This window comes from Oncorhynchus mykiss, chromosome 4, assembly GCF_057628025.1.
Source record: "Oncorhynchus mykiss isolate SJ-2025 chromosome 4, ASM5762802v1, whole genome shotgun sequence".
In the NCBI taxonomy this organism is placed as follows: domain Eukaryota; kingdom Metazoa; phylum Chordata; class Actinopteri; order Salmoniformes; family Salmonidae; genus Oncorhynchus; species Oncorhynchus mykiss.
This window is the reverse complement of record NC_143025.1, coordinates 93,001,544-93,022,100: the sequence shown is the minus strand read 5'-3', so window position 1 is coordinate 93,022,100 and position 20,557 is coordinate 93,001,544. Positions and strand designations below refer to the sequence as shown.

General features: G+C 47.4%; 1 protein-coding gene across 2 annotated transcripts in view; it reads right to left on the bottom strand.

Annotated features, from left to right (window-relative positions):
* Positions 1-20,114, bottom strand: part of slc2a12 (solute carrier family 2 member 12) — a 34,400-nt gene extending 14,286 nt beyond the window's left edge. Inside the window, exons 1-2 of one of the 2 annotated variants that reach the window (XM_036976410.2) lie at positions 19,551-20,114; positions 13,733-13,883 (exon numbers count right to left, since the gene is read on the bottom strand). In XM_036976410.2, the coding sequence (XP_036832305.2) occupies positions 13,733-13,868 (136 nt within the window). In that variant the 5' untranslated portion in view covers positions 13,869-13,883; positions 19,551-20,114. Of the gene's footprint in view, positions 1-13,732; positions 13,884-19,071; positions 19,290-19,550 lie in introns of those variants that run through there. The other variant, XM_090233321.1, reaches the window with a different exon arrangement.
* Positions 20,115-20,557: the final 443 nt, after the last annotated feature.

Here is a 20,557-nt window from a genome sequence, read left to right as displayed (position 1 = left end):
GGCAACAACGTCGCCTATGGGCACAAACCCACCGTTGCTGAACCAGACAGGACTAGCAAAAAGTGCTCTTCACTGACAAGTCACGATTTTGTCTCACCAGGGGAGATGGTCGGATTCACGTTTATCGTCGAAGTAATGAGTGTTACACCGAGGCCTGTACTCTGGAGCGGGATCGATTTGGAGCGAAGAGCAGCGAAGAGCCCGGATCTCAATCCCATTGAGCACGTCTGGGACCTGTTGGATCGGAGTGTGAGGGCTAGGGCCATTCCCCCCAGAAATGTCCAGGAAGTTGCAAGTGCCTTGGTGGAAGAGTGGGTGGGTCCTGAGGAGAGGTTTGACATGTCTGGGGGTCCCGAGGAGAGGTTTGACATGTCTGGGGTTCCTGAGGAGAGGTTTGACATGTCTGGGGGTCCTGGGGAGAGGTTTGACATGTCTGGGGGTCCTGAGGAGAGGTTTGACATGTCTGGGGGTCTTGAGGAGAGGTTTGACATGTCTGGGGGTACTGAGGAGAGGTTGACATGTCCGGGGGTTCCTGGAGGACAGGTTTGACATGTCTGGGGTTCCTGGAGGACAGGTTTGACATGTCTGGGGGTCCTGAGAAGAGGTTTGACATGTCTGGGGGTCCTGGAGGACAGGTTTGACATGTCTGGGGTTCCTGGAGGACAGGTTTGACATGTCTGGGGTTCCTGGAGGACAGGTTTAACATGTCTGGGGGTCCTGAGAAGAGGTTTGACATGTCTGGGGGTCCTGGAGGACAGGTTTGACATGTCTGGGGGTCCTGGAGGACAGGTTTGACATGTCTGGGGGTCTTGAGGAGAGGTTTGACATGTCTGGGGGTACTGAGGAGAGGTTGACATGTCCGGGGGTCTTGAGGAGAGGTTTGACATGTCTGGGGATCCTGAGAAGAGGTTTGACATGTCTGGGGGTCCTGGAGGACAGGTTTGACATGTCTGGGGGTCTTGAGGAGAAGTTTGACATGTCTGGGGGTCTTGAGGAGAGGTTTGACATGTCTGGGGGTCCTGGAGGACAGGTTTGACATGTCTGGGGGTCTTGAGGAGAGGTTTGACATGTCTGGGGGTCCTGAGAAGAGGTTTGACATGTCTGGGGGTCCTGGAGGACAGGATTGACATGTTTGGGGGTCCTGAGAAGAGGTTTGACATGTCTGGGGTTCCTGAGGAGAGGTTTGACATGTCTGGGGGTCCTGAGAAGAGGTTTGACATGTCTGGGGGTCTTGAGGAGAGGTTTGACATGTCTGGGGGTCCTGGAGGATAGGTTTGACATGTCTGGGGGTCCTGAGGAGAGGTTGACATGTCCGGGGGTCTTGAGGAGAGGTTTGACATGTCTGGGGGTCCTGAGAAGAGGTTTGACATGTCTGGGGGTCCTGGAGGACAGGTTTGACATGTCTGGGGGTCCTGAGGAGAGGTTTGACATGTCTGGGGGTCTTGAGGAGAGGTTTGACATGTCTGGGGGGCCTGGAGGACAGGTTTGACATGTCTGGGGGTCTTGAGGAGAGGTTTGACATGTCTGGGGGTCCTGGAGGACAGGTTTGACATGTCTGGGGGTCTTGAGGAGAGGTTTGACATGTCTGGGGGTCCTGGAGGACAGGTTTGACATGTCTGGGGGTCCTGGAGGACAGGATTGACATGTCTGGGGGTCCTGAGAAGAGGTTTGACATGTCTGGGGTTCCTGAGGAGAGGTTTGACATGTCTGGGTGTCCTGAGAAGAGGTTTGACATGTCTGGGGGTCTTGAGGAGAGGTTTGACATGTCTGGGGGTCCTGGAGGACAGGTTTGACATGTCTGGGGTTCCTGGAGGACAGGTTTGACATGTCTGGGGGTCCTGGAGGACAGGTTTGACATGTCTGGGGGTCCTGGAGGACAGGTTTGACATGTCTGGGGTCCTGAGAAGAGGTTTGATATGTCTGGGGTTCTGAGGAGCAGTTTGACATGTCTGGGGTTCCTGGAGGAGAGGTTGACATGTCTGGGGGTCATGGGGAGAGGTTTGACATGTCTGGAGGTACTGGGGAGAGGTTTGACATGTCTGGGGTTCCTGGAGGAGAGGTTTGACATGTCTGGGGGTCCTGAGGAGCAGTTTGACATGTCTGGGGGTCCTGAGGAGCAGTTTGACATGTCTGGGGTTCCTGGAGGACAGGTTTGACATGTCTGGGGGTCCTGAGGAGCAGTTTGACATGTCTGGGGGTCATGGGGAGAGGTTGACATGTCTGGGGGTCCTGAGGAGCAGTTTGACATGTCTGGGGGTCCTGAGGAGCAGTTTGACATGTCTGGGGTTCCTGGAGGACAGGTTTGACATGTCTGGGGGTCCTGGAGGAGCAGTTTGACATGTCTGGGGGTCCCGAGAAGAGGTTTGACATGTCTGGGGTTCCTGGAGGACAGGTTTGACATGTCTGGGGTTCCTGGAGGACAGGTTTGACATGTCTGGGGGTCCTGAGAAGAGGTTTGACATGTCTGGGGGTCCTGGAGGACAGGTTTGACATGTCTGGGGTTCCTGGAGGACAGGTTTGACATGTCTGGGGTTCCTGGAGGACAGGTTTAACATGTCTGGGGGTCCTGAGAAGAGGTTTGACATGTCTGGGGGTCCTGGAGGACAGGTTTGACATGTCTGGGGGTCCTGGAGGACAGGTTTGACATGTCTGGGGTTCCTGGAGGACAGGTTTGACATGTCTGGGGGTCCTGGAAGAGAGGTTTGACATGTCTGGGGGTCCTGGAGGAGAGGTTTGACATGTCTGGGGGTCCTGGAGGACAGGTTTGACATGTCTGGGGGTCCTGGAGGACAGGTTTGACATGTCTGGGGTTCCTGGAGGACAGGTTAGACATGTCTGGGGGTCCTGAGAAGAGGTTTGACATGTCTGGGGGTCCTGGAGGACAGGTTTGACATGTCTGGGGGTCCTGGAGGACAGGTTTGACATGTCTGGGGTTCCTGGAGGACAGGTTTGACATGTCTGGGGGTCCTGGAGGAGAGGTTTGACATGTCTGGGGGTCCTGGAGGACAGGTTTGACATGTCTGGGGGTCCTGGAGGAGAGGTTTGACATGTCTGGGGGTCCTGGAGGACAGGTTTGACATGTCTGGGGTTCCTGGAGGACAGGTTTGACATGTCTGGGGGTCCTGAGGAGAGGTTTGACATGTCTGGGGGTCTTGAGGAGAGGTTTGACATGTCTGGGGGGCCTGGAGGACAGGTTTGACATGTCTGGGGGTCTTGAGGAGAGGTTTGACATGTCTGGGGGTCCTGGAGGACAGGTTTGACATGTCTGGGGGTCTTGAGGAGCGGTTTGACATGTCTGGGGGTCCTGGAGGACAGGTTTGACATGTCTGGAGGTCCTGGAGGACAGGATTTACATGTCTGAGGGTCCTGGGAAGAGGTTTGACATGTCTGGGGTTCCTGAGGAGAGGTTTGACATGTCTGGGGGTCCTGAGAAGAGGTTTGACATGTCTGGGGGTCTTGAGGAGAGGTTTGACATGTCTGGGGGTCCTGGAGGACAGGTTTGACATGTCTGGGGTTCCTGGAGGACAGGTTTGACATGTCTGGGGGTCCTGGAGGACAGGTTTGACATGTCTGGGGGTCTTGAGGAGAGGTTTGACATGTCTGGGGGTCCTGGAGGACAGGTTTGACATGTCTGGGGGTCTTGAGGAGAGGTTTGACATGTCTGGGGGTCCTGGATGACAGGTTTGACATGTCTGGGGGACCTGGAGGACAGGATTTACATGTCTGAGGGTCCTGAGAAGAGGTTTGACATGTCTGGGGTTCCTGAGGAGAGGTTTGACATGTCTGGGGGTCCTGAGAAGAGGTTTGACATGTCTGGGGGTCTTGAGGAGAGGTTTGACATGTCTGGGGGTCCTGGAGGACAGGTTTGACATGTCTGGGGTTCCTGGAGGACAGGTTTGACATGTCTGGGGGTCCTGTAGGACAGGTTTGACATGTCTGGGGTCCTGAGAAGAGGTTTGACATGTCTGGGGTTCCTGAGGAGCAGTTTGACATGTCTGGGGGTCCTGGAGGAGAGGTTGACATGTCTGGGGGTCATGGGGAGAGGTTTGACATGTCTGGGGGTCCTGAGGAGCAGTTTGACATGTCTGGGGGTCCTGAGGAGCAGTTTGACATGTCTGGGGTTCCTGGAGGACAGGTTTGACATGTCTGGGGGTCCTGGAGGAGCAGTTTGACATGTCTGGGGGTCATGGGGAGAGGTTTGACATGTCTGGGGGTCCTGAGGAGCAGTTTGACATGTCTGGGGGTCATGGGGAGAGGTTTGACATGTCTGGGGGTCCTGAGGAGCAGTTTGACATGTCTGGGGGTCCCGAGAAGAGGTTTGACATGTCTGGGGTTCCTGGAGGACAGGTTTGACATGTCTGGGGTTCCTGGAGGACAGGTTTGACATGTCTGGGGGTCCTGGAGGACAGGATTGACATGTTTGGGGGTCCTGAGAAGAGGTTTGACATGTCTGGGGTTCCTGAGGAGAGGTTTGACATGTCTGGGGGTCCTGAGAAGAGGTTTGACATGTCTGGGGGTCTTGAGGAGAGGTTTGACATGTCTGGGGGTCCTGGAGGATAGGTTTGACATGTCTGGGGGTCCTGAGGAGAGGTTGACATGTCCGGGGGTCTTGAGGAGAGGTTTGACATGTCTGGGGGTCCTGAGAAGAGGTTTGACATGTCTGGGGGTCCTGGAGGACAGGTTTGACATGTCTGGGGGTCCTGAGGAGAGGTTTGACATGTCTGGGGGTCTTGAGGAGAGGTTTGACATGTCTGGGGGGCCTGGAGGACAGGTTTGACATGTCTGGGGGTCTTGAGGAGAGGTTTGACATGTCTGGGGGTCCTGGAGGACAGGTTTGACATGTCTGGGGGTCTTGAGGAGAGGTTTGACATGTCTGGGGGTCCTGGAGGACAGGTTTGACATGTCTGGGGGTCCTGGAGGACAGGATTGACATGTCTGGGGGTCCTGAGAAGAGGTTTGACATGTCTGGGGTTCCTGAGGAGAGGTTTGACATGTCTGGGTGTCCTGAGAAGAGGTTTGACATGTCTGGGGGTCTTGAGGAGAGGTTTGACATGTCTGGGGGTCCTGGAGGACAGGTTTGACATGTCTGGGGTTCCTGGAGGACAGGTTTGACATGTCTGGGGGTCCTGGAGGACAGGTTTGACATGTCTGGGGGTCCTGGAGGACAGGTTTGACATGTCTGGGGTCCTGAGAAGAGGTTTGATATGTCTGGGGTTCTGAGGAGCAGTTTGACATGTCTGGGGTTCCTGGAGGAGAGGTTGACATGTCTGGGGGTCATGGGGAGAGGTTTGACATGTCTGGAGGTACTGGGGAGAGGTTTGACATGTCTGGGGTTCCTGGAGGAGAGGTTTGACATGTCTGGGGGTCCTGAGGAGCAGTTTGACATGTCTGGGGGTCCTGAGGAGCAGTTTGACATGTCTGGGGTTCCTGGAGGACAGGTTTGACATGTCTGGGGGTCCTGAGGAGCAGTTTGACATGTCTGGGGGTCATGGGGAGAGGTTGACATGTCTGGGGGTCCTGAGGAGCAGTTTGACATGTCTGGGGGTCCTGAGGAGCAGTTTGACATGTCTGGGGTTCCTGGAGGACAGGTTTGACATGTCTGGGGGTCCTGGAGGAGCAGTTTGACATGTCTGGGGGTCCCGAGAAGAGGTTTGACATGTCTGGGGTTCCTGGAGGACAGGTTTGACATGTCTGGGGTTCCTGGAGGACAGGTTTGACATGTCTGGGGGTCCTGAGAAGAGGTTTGACATGTCTGGGGGTCCTGGAGGACAGGTTTGACATGTCTGGGGTTCCTGGAGGACAGGTTTGACATGTCTGGGGTTCCTGGAGGACAGGTTTAACATGTCTGGGGGTCCTGAGAAGAGGTTTGACATGTCTGGGGGTCCTGGAGGACAGGTTTGACATGTCTGGGGGTCCTGGAGGACAGGTTTGACATGTCTGGGGTTCCTGGAGGACAGGTTTGACATGTCTGGGGGTCCTGGAAGAGAGGTTTGACATGTCTGGGGGTCCTGGAGGAGAGGTTTGACATGTCTGGGGGTCCTGGAGGACAGGTTTGACATGTCTGGGGGTCCTGGAGGACAGGTTTGACATGTCTGGGGTTCCTGGAGGACAGGTTAGACATGTCTGGGGGTCCTGAGAAGAGGTTTGACATGTCTGGGGGTCCTGGAGGACAGGTTTGACATGTCTGGGGGTCCTGGAGGACAGGTTTGACATGTCTGGGGTTCCTGGAGGACAGGTTTGACATGTCTGGGGGTCCTGGAGGAGAGGTTTGACATGTCTGGGGGTCCTGGAGGACAGGTTTGACATGTCTGGGGGTCCTGGAGGAGAGGTTTGACATGTCTGGGGGTCCTGGAGGACAGGTTTGACATGTCTGGGGTTCCTGGAGGACAGGTTTGACATGTCTGGGGGTCCTGAGGAGAGGTTTGACATGTCTGGGGGTCTTGAGGAGAGGTTTGACATGTCTGGGGGGCCTGGAGGACAGGTTTGACATGTCTGGGGGTCTTGAGGAGAGGTTTGACATGTCTGGGGGTCCTGGAGGACAGGTTTGACATGTCTGGGGGTCTTGAGGAGCGGTTTGACATGTCTGGGGGTCCTGGAGGACAGGTTTGACATGTCTGGGGGTCCTGGAGGACAGGATTTACATGTCTGAGGGTCCTGGGAAGAGGTTTGACATGTCTGGGGTTCCTGAGGAGAGGTTTGACATGTCTGGGGGTCCTGAGAAGAGGTTTGACATGTCTGGGGGTCTTGAGGAGAGGTTTGACATGTCTGGGGGTCCTGGAGGACAGGTTTGACATGTCTGGGGTTCCTGGAGGACAGGTTTGACATGTCTGGGGGTCCTGGAGGACAGGTTTGACATGTCTGGGGGTCTTGAGGAGAGGTTTGACATGTCTGGGGGTCCTGGAGGACAGGTTTGACATGTCTGGGGGTCTTGAGGAGAGGTTTGACATGTCTGGGGGTCCTGGATGACAGGTTTGACATGTCTGGGGGACCTGGAGGACAGGATTTACATGTCTGAGGGTCCTGAGAAGAGGTTTGACATGTCTGGGGTTCCTGGAGGACAGGTTTGACATGTCTGGGGGTCCTGAGAAGAGGTTTGACATGTCTGGGGGTCTTGAGGAGAGGTTTGACATGTCTGGGGGTCCTGGAGGACAGGTTTGACATGTCTGGGGTTCCTGGAGGACAGGTTTGACATGTCTGGGGGTCCTGTAGGACAGGTTTGACATGTCTGGGGTCCTGAGAAGAGGTTTGACATGTCTGGGGTTCCTGAGGAGCAGTTTGACATGTCTGGGGGTCCTGGAGGAGAGGTTGACATGTCTGGGGGTCATGGGGAGAGGTTTGACATGTCTGGGGGTCCTGAGGAGCAGTTTGACATGTCTGGGGGTCCTGAGGAGCAGTTTGACATGTCTGGGGTTCCTGGAGGACAGGTTTGACATGTCTGGGGGTCCTGGAGGAGCAGTTTGACATGTCTGGGGGTCATGGGGAGAGGTTTGACATGTCTGGGGGTCCTGAGGAGCAGTTTGACATGTCTGGGGGTCATGGGGAGAGGTTTGACATGTCTGGGGGTCCTGAGGAGCAGTTTGACATGTCTGGGGGTCCCGAGAAGAGGTTTGACATGTCTGGGGTTCCTGGAGGACAGGTTTGACATGTCTGGGGTTCCTGGAGGACAGGTTTGACATGTCTGGGGGTCCTGGAGGACAGGTTTGACATGTCTGAGGTTCCTGGAGGACAGGTTTGACATGTCTGGGGGTCATGGGGAGAGGTTTGACATGTCTGGGGGTCCTGAGGAGCAGTTTGACATGTCTGGGGTTCCTGGAGGACAGGTTTGACATGTCTGGGGGTCCTGGAGGAGCAGTTTGACATGTCTGGGGGTCCTGAGGAGCAGTTTGACATGTCTGGGGGTCCTGAGGAGCAATTTGACATGTCTGGGGGTCCTGAGGAGCAGTTTGACATGTCTGGGGGTCCTGAGGAGCAGTTTGACATGTCTGGGGGTCCTGAGGAGCAGTTTGACATGTCTGGGGTTCCTGGAGGAGAGGTTGACATGTCTGGGGGTCATGGGGAGAGGTTTGACATGTCTGGGGGTCATGGGGACAAGTTTGACATGTCTGGGGTTCCTGGAGGACAGGTTTGACATGTCTGGGGTCCTGAGAAGAGGTTTGACATGTCTGGGGTTCCTGAGGAGCAGTTTGACATGTCTGGGGTTCCTGGAGGAGAGGTTGACATGTCTGGGGGTCATGGGGAGAGGTTTGACATGTCTGGGGGTCATGGGGAGAGGTTTGACATGTCTGGGGTTCCTGAGGACAAGTTTGACATGTCTGGGGTTCCTGGAGGAGAGGTTGACATGTCTGGGGTTCCTGGAGGAGCAGTTTGACATGTCTGGGGGTCCTGAGGAGCAGTTTGACATGTCTGGGGGTCCTGAGGAGCAGTTTGACATGTCTGGGGTTCCTGGAGGACAGGTTTGACATGTCTGGGGTCCTGGAGGAGCAGTTTGACATGTCTGGGGTTCCTGGAGGACAGGTTTGACATGTCTGGGGTTCCTGGAGGACAGGTTTGACATGTCTGGGGTTCCTGGAGGACAGGTTTAACATGTCTGGGGTCCTGGAGGAGCAGTTTGACATGTCTGGGGTTCCTGGAGGACAGGTTTGACATGTCTGGGGTCCTGGAGGAGCAGTTTGACATGTCTGGGGTCCTGGAGGAGCAGTTTGACATGTCTGGGGTTCCTGGAGGAGAGGTTTGACATGTCTGGGGGTCCTGAGGAGCAGTTTGACATGTCTGGGGGTCCTGAGGAGCAGTTTGACATGTCTGGGGTTCCTGGAGGACAGGTTTGACATGTCTGGGGGTACTGGGGGGAGGTTTGACATGTCTGGGGTTCCTGGAGGACAGGTTTGACATGTCTGGGGGTCCTGGAGGAGCAGTTTGACATGTCTGGGGGTCCTGAGGAGCAGTTTGACATGTCTGGGGGTCCTGGAGGACAGGTTTGACATGTCTGGGGGTCCTGGAAGAGCAGTTTGACATGTCTGGGGGTCCCGAGAAGAGGTTTGACATGTCTGGTGTTCCTGGAGGACAGGTTTGACATGTCTGGGGGTCCTGAGAAGAGGTTTGACATGTCTGGGGGTCCTGGAGGACAGGTTTGACATGTCTGAGGTTCCTGGAGGACAGGTTTGACATGTCTGGGGGTCCTGGAGGACAGGTTTGACATGTCTGGGGGTCCTGGAGGACAGGTTTGACATGTCTGGGGTTCCTGGAGGACAGGTTTGACATGTCTGGGGGTCCTGGAGGAGAGGTTTGACATGTCTGGGGGTCCTGGAGGAGAGGTTTGACATGTCTGGGGGTCCTGGAGGAGAGGTTTGACATGTCTGGGGGTCCTGGAGGACAGGTTTGACATGTCTGGGGGTCCTGGAGGAGAGGTTTGACATGTCTGGGGTTCCTGAGGAGAGGTTTGACATGTCTGGGGGTCCTGGAGGACAGGTTTGACATGTCTGGGGGTCCTGGAGGACAGGTTTGACATGTCTGGGGGTCCTGGAGGACAGGTTTGACATGTCTGGGGTCATGGGGAGAGGTTTGACATGTCTGGGGTCATGGGGAGAGGTTTGACATGTCTGGGGTCATGGGGAGAGGTTTGACATGTCTGGGAAAACGTTATTCTGGTACATTCCTCTTCATGTGTTCATTCATGTTCAAATTCCCCTCCCCAGATTCCTGGACTAAAGCCGTCTTACCGACACAGTAGGGGAAGGTTTAACAGGCCATAAGTACACACACACACACACACACACACACACACACACACACACACACACACAATAGAAGGGTTAACAGGCCATAGGTAAACACACAGACTAATAACACTGTTTCAAGACCGAGCAAACCTCTCCTCAGTGTGTGTGCGTGTGTGTGTGTGTGCGTGTGTGTGTGTGTGTGTGTGTGTGTGTGTGTGTGTGTGTGTGTGTGGTGTGATAGCACTATCACCTGTGCCAGGCAGGACGAGAGAACATCGGATAACACACTAACTGATACACAACACACACTCCCTGATATGGTTACAGGCACGCACGCACACACACACACAGACAGAGGAAAGGTTTGGGAAACTACATAGTGATATTCCTGTGTATTTAAGTTGTTAATCAGACTTCATAGTTTAGCATGGTATTGTTAAACAGAGAGCCTTCATAAAGTACTTAACACCCCCTGGGATTTTCCCACAATTAGTTGACAAGTGGGATTAAATTGTTATTTTTCATCAACAGTCCACACAAAATATTCACACACCTGAGTCAATACATGTTAGAATCACCTTTGGCAGTGATAACAGCCGGGAGTCTTTCTGGGTAAGTCTCTAAGAGCGATTACAGCCGTGAGTCTTTCTGGGTAAGTCTCTAAGAGCTTTGCACACCTGGATTGTACAATATTTGCACATTCTAATTTTTAGTGTAGTAGACCTTACAGTGAAATGCTGAATACAACAGGTGTAGTAGACCTTACAGTGAAATGCTGAATACAACAGGTGTAGTAGACCTTACAGTGAAATGCTGACTACAACAGGTGTAGTAGACCTTACAGTGAAATGCTGAATACAACAGGTGTAGTAGACCTCACAGTGAAATGCTGAATACAACAGGTAGAGTAGACCTTACAGTGAAATGCTGAATACAACAGGTGTAGTAGACCTTACAGTGAAATGCTGAATACAACAGGTGTAGTAGACCTCACAGTGAAATGCTGAATACAACAGGTAGAGTAGACCTTACAGTGAAATGCTGAATACAACAGGTGTAGTAGACCTTACAGTGAAATGCTGAATACAACAGGTGTAGTAGACCTCACAGTGAAATGCTGAATACAACAGGTAGAGTAGACCTTACAGTGAAATGCTGAATACAACAGGTGTAGTAGACCTCACAGTGAAATGCTGAATACAACAGGTGTAGTAGACCTCAAAGTGAAATGCTGAATACAACAGGTGTAGTAGACCTTACAGTGAAATGCTGAATACAACAGGTGTAGTAGACCTCACAGTGAAATGCTGAATACAACAGGTAGAGTAGACCTTACAGTGAAATGCTGAATACAACAGGTGTAGTAGACCTCACAGTGAAGTGCTGAATACAACAGGTGTAGTAGACCTTACAGTGAAATGCTGAATACAACAGGTGTAGTAGACCTTACAGTGAAATGCTGAATACAACAGGTGTAGTAGACCTTACAGTGAAATGCTGAATACAACAGGTGTAGTAGACCTGACAGTGAAATGCTGAATACAACAGGTGTAGTAGACCTTACAGTGAAATGCTGAATACAACAGGTGTAGTAGACCTTACAGTGAAATGCTGAATACAACAGGTGTAGTAGACCTTACAGTGAAATGCTGAATACAACAGGTGTAGTAGACCGCACAGTGAAATGCTGAATACAACAGGTGTAGTAGACCGCACAGTGAAATGCTGAATACAACAGGTGTAGTAGACCTTACAGTGAAATGCTGAATACAACAGGTGTAGTAGACCTTACAGTGAAATGCTGAGTACAACAGGTGTAGTAGACCTTACAGTGAAATGCTGAATACAACAGGTGTAGTAGACCTTACAGTAAAATGCTGAATACAACAGGTGTAGTAGACCTTACAGTGAAATGCCGAATACAACAGGTGTAGTAAACCTTACAGTGAAATGCTGAATACAACAGGTGTAGTAGACCTTACAGTGAAATGCTGAATACAACAGGTGTAGTAGACCTTACAGTGAAATGCTGAATACAACAGGTGTAGTAGACCTCACAGTGAAATGCTGAATACAACAGGTGTAGTAGACCTTACAGTGAAATGCTGAATACAACAGGTGTAGTAGACCTCACAGTGAAATGCTGAATACAACAGGTGTAGTAGACCTCACAGTGAAATGCTGAATACAACAGGTGTAGTAGACCTTACAGTGAAATGCTGAATACAACAGGTGTAGTAGACCTCACAGTGAAATGCTGAATACAACAGGTAGAGTAGATCTTACAGTGAAATGCTGAATACAACAGGTGTAGTAGACCTTACAGTGAAATGCTGAATACAACAGGTGTAGTAGACCGCACAGTGAAATGCTGAATACAACAGGTGTAGTAGACCGCACAGTGAAATGCTGAATACAACAGGTGTAGTAGACCTTACAGTGAAATGCTGAATACAACAGGTGTAGTAGACCTTACAGTGAAATGCTGAGTACAACAGGTGTAGTAGACCTTACAGTGAAATGCTGAATACAACAGGTGTAGTAGACCTTACAGTAAAATGCTGAATACAACAGGTGTAGTAGACCTTACAGTGAAATGCCGAATACAACAGGTGTAGTAAACCTTACAGTGAAATGCTGAATACAACAGGTGTAGTAGACCTTACAGTGAAATGCTGAATACAACAGGTGTAGTAGACCTTACAGTGAAATGCTGAATACAACAGGTGTAGTAGACCTCACAGTGAAATGCTGAATACAACAGGTGTAGTAGACCTTACAGTGAAATGCTGAATACAACAGGTGTAGTAGACCTCACAGTGAAATGCTGAATACAACAGGTGTAGTAGACCTCACAGTGAAATGCTGAATACAACAGGTGTAGTAGACCTTACAGTGAAATGCTGAATACAACAGGTGTAGTAGACCTCACAGTGAAATGCTGAATACAACAGGTGTAGTAGACCTTACAGTGAAATACTGAATACAACAGGTGTAGTAGACCTTACAGTGAAATGCTGAATACAACAGGTGTAGTAGACCTCACAGTGAAATGCTGAATACAACAGGTGTAGTAGACCTCACAGTGAAATAACAATAGCAAGGATATATACAGTGTGGAGGCTATATACAGGGGGTACTGGTTCAGAGTCAATGTGGAGGCTATATACAGAGTATTATGGTACAGAGTCAATGTGGAGGCTATATACAGGGTATTACGGTTCAGAGTCAATGTGGAGGCTATATACAGGGGCTACCGGTACAGAGTCAATGTGGAGGCGATATACAGGGGGTACCAGTACAGAGTCAATGTGGAGGCTATATACAGGAGGTACCAGTACAGAGTCAATGTGGAGGCTATATACAGGGGGTACCGGTACAGAGTCAATGTGGAGGCTATATACAGGGGGTACCGGTACAGAGTCAATGTGGAGGCGATATACAGGGGGTACCGGTACAGAGTCAATGTGGAGGCTATATACAGGGGGTACCGGTACAGAGTCAATGTGGAGGCGATATACAGGGGGTACCGGTACAGAGTCAATGTGGAGGCTATATACAGGGGTTACTGGTACAGAGTCAATGTGGAGGCTATATACAGGGGGTACCGGTACAGAGTCAATGTGGAGGCTATATACAGGGGGGTACCGGTACAGAGTCAATGTGGAGGCTATATACAGGGGGTACCGGTACAGAGTCAATGTGGAGGCTATATACAGGGGGTACCGGTACAGAGTCAATGTGGAGGCTATATACAGGGGGTACCAGTACAGAGTCAATGTGGAGACAATATACAGGGGGTACCGGTACAGAGTCAATGTGGAGGCTATATACAGTGTATTACGGTACAGAGTCAATGTGGAGGCTATATACAGGGTATTACGGTACAGAGTCAACGTGGAGGCTATATACAGGTGGTACCGGTACAGCAGCTACGAGTGGGAGTGTGTGTGTGTGTGTGTGTGCGTGCGTGCGTGCGTTCGTGTGCATGCGTGCGTCTGCGTGCGACTCAGTACCTGTGCTGTTAGGTGTGGCTGCCTTCAAGCGGACATTACTTCCCAGAGTTCCGAGGTGGGACGGGTCAGAGATCATGCTCCGTGTCTCTGTGGCGACAGGGGCGGTGGGAGGGGACATCTCAGCTGGGGGATTCATCACCTCCTACGGACTCTGGGGTCGGGGGAAGGTGGGAGAGAGGAGAGGAGGATGAACATATAACATCTCAACATCATCGTCATCAATAGACAGATGGACGTCACGCTGTAGAACCACATCTCCCAACTCACAATGCCGCCCTCCTCAAGAGTTCCAACCATCAAGAGTTCCAACCATCAAGAGTTCCAACCATCAAGAGTTCCAACTCAGGAGTTCCAACTCAAGAGTTCCAACCATCAAGAGTTCCAACTCAGGAGTTCCAACTCAGGAGTTCCAACCATCAAGAGTTCCAACCATCAAGAGTTCCAACTCAGGAGTTCCAACTCAAGAGTTCCAACCATCAAGAGTTCCAACTCAGGAGTTCCAACTCAAGAGTTCCAACCATCAAGAGTTCCAACTCAGGAGTTCCAACTCAAGAGTTCCAACCATCAAGAGTTCCAACTCAGGAGTTCCAACTCAAGAGTTCCAACCATCAAGAGTTCCAACTCAAGAGTTCCAACCATCAAGAGTTCCAACTCAGGAGTTCCAACTCAAGAGTTCCAACCATCAAGAGTTCCAACTCAGGAGTTCCAACTCAAGTTCCAACCATCAAGAGTTCCAACTCAAGAGTTCCAACCATCAAGAGTTCCAACTCAGGAGTTCCAACTCAAGTTCCAACCATCAAGAGTTCCAACTCAGGAGTTCCAACCATCAAGAGTTCCAACCATCAAGAGTTCCAACGCAGGAGTTCCAACTCAAGAGTTCCAACCATCAAGAGTTCCAACTCAGGAGTTCCAACCATCAAGAGTTCCAACCATCAAGAGTTCCAACTCAGGAGTTCCAACCATCAAGAGTTCCAACCATCAAGAGTTCCAACTCAGGAGTTCCAACTCAAGAGTTCCAACCCTTGCGCCACTGAAAAAGGCCTTAATTTACACAAGGGGTGTCACTTCAGGCTGAGTATTGAGTTTCAGAAATCTGCATCTGCTACACAGGCACAACAATTTATTTTTTTTTATTTTGCTATCAATCGTATATATTTACAGAACTACAGCCTTCAGGCTGAAGAAGACGATTACGGGCATTAACTACATACAGTGCCTTCAAGAAATTATTCAGACCCCCCTTGACTTATTCCACATTTTGTTGTGTTACAGTCTGAATTAAAAAATGGATTCTACACACAAGTCCGATAATGACATCACAATTCCCCATAATGTCATCACAATACCCCATAATGACATCACAATACCCCATAATGACATCACAATTCCCCATGATGACAAAGTGAAAACAGGTTCTTAGAATTATTGAAAATTAAATACAGAAATATCTCATTTACATAAGTAAATGACGTGACATCAGTCAAAACACCTCGAAGCATTTCACAAGTATTTCACAAGTATTTCACAAGCATTTCACAAGTATTTCACAAGTATTTCACAAGCATTTCACAAGTATTTCACAAGCATTTCACAAGCATTTCACAAGTATTTCACAAGCATTTCACAAGTATTTCACAAGTATTTCACAAGCATTTCACAAGTATTTCACAAGCATTTCACAAGCATTTCACAAGTATTTCGCAAGCATTTCACAAGCATTTCACAAGCATTTCACAAGCATTTCGCTACACTCGCATTAACATCTGCTAACCATGTGTATGTGACAAATACATTTTGATTTGATTTTTAAAAACAAGACATGGTATCAAGAACAAGATCAAATGAGCTGAAATGAGCAACACGATTCACCACATGGCAGTTTGTTGTCGCTGCTGCTAGTTATCGGGGCCATACAGAACAACACACAGCCTTCGAGCCATCCAGAACAACACACAGCCTTCGAGCCATCCAGAACAACACACAGCCTTCGAGCCATCCAGAACAACACACAGCCTTCGAGCCATCCAGAACAACACACAGCCTTCGAGCTCTGGTCTAAAGTAGTGTACTATATAGGGAATAGGGCTCTGGTCTAAAGTAGTGCACTATATAGGGAATAGGGCTCTGGTCTAAAGTAGTGCACTAAATAGGGAATAGGGCTCTGATCTAAAGTAGTGTAATAAATAGGGCTCTGGTCTAAAGTAGTGTACTATATAGGGAATAGGGTTCTGGTCTAAAGTAGTGCACTATATAGGGAATAGGGCTCTGGTCTAAAGTAGTGTACTATATAGGGAATAGGGCTCTGGTCTAAAGTAGTGTACTATATAGGGAATAGGGCTCTGGTCTAAAGTACTGCACTATATAGGGAATAGGGCTCTGGTCTAAAGTAGTGCACTATATAGGGAATAGGGCTCTGGTCAACAGTAGTGCACTATATAGGGAATAGGTTACAGGGATGTTACTATAGGTTACAGGGATGTTACTATAGGTTACAAGGATGTTACTATAGGTTACAGGGATGTTATTAAGGTTACAGGATGGTTACTATAGGTTACAGGGATGTTACTATAGGTTACAGGGATGTTATTATAGGTTACAGGGATGTTACTATAGGTTACAGGGATGTTATTATAGGTTACAGGGATGTTATTATAGGTTACAGGGATGTTATTAATGGTTACAGGGATGTTATTAAGGTTACAGGATGGTTACTATAGGTTACAGGGATGTTACTATAGGTTACAGGGATGTAATTATAGGTTACAGGGATGTTACTATAGGTTACAGGGATGTTACTATAGGTTACAGGGATGTTATTATAGGTTACATGATGGTTACTATAGGTTACAGGGATGTTACTATAGGTTACAAGGATGTTATTATAGGTTACAGGGATGTTATTATAGGTTACAGGATGTTATTATAGGTTACAGGGATGTTATTATAGGTTACAGGGATGTTATTAATGGTTACAGGGATGTTATTATAGGTTACAGGGATGTTATTATATGTTACAGGATGGTTACTATAGGTTACAGGATGGTTACTATAGGTTACAGGGATGTTATTATAGGTTACAGGAATGTTACTATAGGTTACAGGATGGTTACTATAGGTTACAGGGATGTTACTATAGGTTACAGGGATGTTATTATAGGTTACAGGATGGTTACTATAGGTTACAGGGATGTTACTATAGGTTACAGGGATGTTATTATAGGTTACAGAGATGTTATTAATGGTTACAGGGATGTTATTATAGGTTACAGGATGGTTACTATAGGTTACAGGGATGTTATTATAGGTTACAGGATGGTTACTATAGGTTACAGGGATGTTACTATAGGTTACAGGGATGTTATTATAGGTTACATGATGGTTACTATAGGTTACAGGGATGTTACTATAGGTTACAGGGATGTTATTATAGGTTACAGGATGGTTACTATAGGTTACAGGGATGCTATTATAGGTTACAGGATGGTTACTATAGGTTACAGGGATGTTACTATAGGTTACAGGGATGTTACTATAGGTTACAGGGATGCTATTATAGGTTACAGGATGGTTTCTATAGGTTACAGGGATGTTATTATATGTTACAAGATGGTTACTATAGTTTACAGGGATGTTACTATAGGTTACAGGGATGTTATTATAGGTTACACGATGGTTACTATAGGTTACAGGGATGTTACTATAGGTTACAGGGATGTTACTATAGGTTACAGGGATGTTATTATAGGTTACAGGATGGTTACTATAGGTTACAGGGATGTTACTATAGGTTACAGGGATGTTATTATAGGTTACAGGATGGTTACTATAGGTTACAGGGGTGTTACTATAGGTTACAGGGATGTTATTATAGGTTACAGGATGGTTACTATAGGTTACAGGAATGTTATTATAGGTTACAGGATGGTTACTATAGGTTACAGGGATGTTATTATAGGTTACAGGATGGTTACTATAGGTTACAGGGATGTTACTATAGGTTACAGGGATGTTATTATAGGTTACAGGGATGTTACTATAGGTTACAGGGATGTTATTATAGGTTACAGGGATGTTATTATAGGTTACAGGGATGTTATTAATGGTTACAGGGATGTTATTAAGGTTACAGGATGGTTACTATAGGTTACAGGGATGTTACTATAAGTTACAGGGATGTAATTATAGGTTACAGGGATGTTACTATAGGTTACAGGGATGTTACTATAGGTTACAGTGATGTTATTATAGGTTACATGATGGTTACTATAGGTTACAGGGATGTTATTATAGGTTACAGGGATGTTATTATAGGTTACAGGATGTTATTATAGGTTACATGGATGTTATTATAGGTTACAGGGATGTTATTAATGGTTACAGGGATGTTATTATAGGTTACAGGGATGTTATTATATGTTACAGGATGGTTACTATAGGTTACAGGATGGTTACTATAGGTTACAGGGATGTTATTATAGGTTACAGGAATGTTACTATAGGTTACAGGATGGTTACTATAGGTTACAGGGATGTTACTATATTAATGGTTACATGATGTTATTAATGGTTACATGATGGTGTTAATGGTTACATGATGTTATTAATGGTTACATGATGTTATTATAGATTACAGTGATGTTATTAATGGTTACATGATGTTATTAATGGTTACATGATGTTATTAATGGTTACATGATGTTATTAATTATTACATGATAGTTATTAATGGTTACATGATGTTATTAATTATTACATGATAGTTATTAATGGTTACATGATGTTATTAATGGTTACATGATGTTATTATAGATTATTTGAGGCTGACTAGAGACGGCCTTGATCATTTTCTCCCATCTAAATCTCCTTTTTTTGCATTTTGTCTGTATACTGCAACTCAGCTGTTAACCGCAAACGTGTACAACATCTAATAAAAGGCACAGAAAATGTGTCTAGCGGGTTATAGACGGACCAGTAATGGGATGATTATATTTACAGTGTACGCTGGCAGTAGCCAGTAGCAGCAGACTTCTCCACAGAATAAACCTGAATGGTTGTAGCTCTTATTGTAGCTTTTCCCACAGTTAAAGAACCACGACACGTCATAGTTGTGTCAAGGCTTTAGAATTGTGATCTGCGGGGGGGGGGCATTTATATAATACCATTCCAATATAGTTTAGTATTATCAAATACAATTGTGGCATGATTACACCATTTCATCCGTTCGCATCAGTTCCAAAGGGGGACTTGTTTTTTTTTTTAAGGCGAAACGCGGATTCCACTATTGTTGCTCACGCTAATGTTGTTCACAACACACTGGTCTCGACACCAGTCTACTTTACCTCTTACTGGTCTGGCTGGGCAACATACTCAAGATCGCCTTTAAAATAAACTCTCCGGGCCAGTGCGTAACTTCGGCTGCGTTGTTGACAAGACGTTCCACATATCTTTTAGACGAGGATAGACGAGAGTAAACTAGTACAGTCCCGTTCCAAAACATTAGGCTTCCCCGGACTACATGTCTCGACTCGGGATGACATCAAACCGCATTTTATTTGTCACATGCTTGGTAAACAACAGGTGGAGACTAACAGTGAAATGCTTACCGACGGGCTCTTCCCAGAAACGCAGAGAGAGAGAGAAAATAGAGAAATAACAAGTAATAACACGTAATAATACAATAAGTACTGAGTAATGATAACGTAGATATATACACGTGGTCCCAGTACCGAGTCGATGTGCAGGGGTATGAACTAATTGAGATATTGATTCATATCTGAATCTGATGATTGATTGATTCGCAGTATTAATAATCACTTACCGGATCAACATAGAGTGCCCTGAATGCTATCTAAACCCGTCCATTTGCAGCGGTAATTCTCCTCATTTTTAAATAATAGTAAATGAGTAGTATTTTTTAAAAACAACTCAGCTCGTCCTCCAGTTGGTACAGTACACGGTACTTGTTTTTGACCAGAGGTGCTCGGGCAAGATCCGCCTCCATGTTTCTAACACACCAATAGAAAAACTGCAGGTCTGCCCTTGGATTTCTGTACGAGCCCAAAAACGTCCCACTGGGCAAAAAAAAACTTGTTGAAGCAACGTTTTTGCCACGTCATAATAAAACGAATCTACGTGATGACGAAAATGTATTGGATTTGCAAACATTTATCGAGGTAAACGAATTTTGTCTATTTATTATTTTTTTTTTTTACCCCATTTAAAAATATATATAAATCCAATGACATGGCTCCGTGTTTTGTTGATTTTCACGTTTAATTCACGTTAGTTGACAACTCAACTCAACCAAATATAAAAACTAAACTAGAAGTTTTAATGATGTCTATGCCCGGTGCGGTACAACTCTGTCCAAACCAAGTAAACTGGTTGAACTTCTTATTGTGTAATTATAAACCCACCTTCCTTTGTACGCCAGTCTACAAAATCACAGATGTGTAGAAAACGTCAAGTGATCAGAAGTCTCTATAGAAGAGCTTGTTTTACAATCTACACTAATGGTGTGTGGAAATCAGTCACATCAACTACAGGACATTGATTGTCTATAGTTGTATGACGTAATAACAGCAGATAAGAGTTCATGCACTTTTGCAAATGTAATATCTATGTTATAAAATCAAAAGCCTAATAACAAAGACTGTATGTTTACTCTGTCGCCCCCCAACCCAAATGAACATTTATCACTGCACACTTCTTAATATGTATATATTACTATTATCTATTATTGTTTTATTTCACTTTGTCCTGCGTTGTTGCAGCTCAGCTTTCAAGAAATGTCACTGTACCCTGTAATTACATCTGTAACCTTGT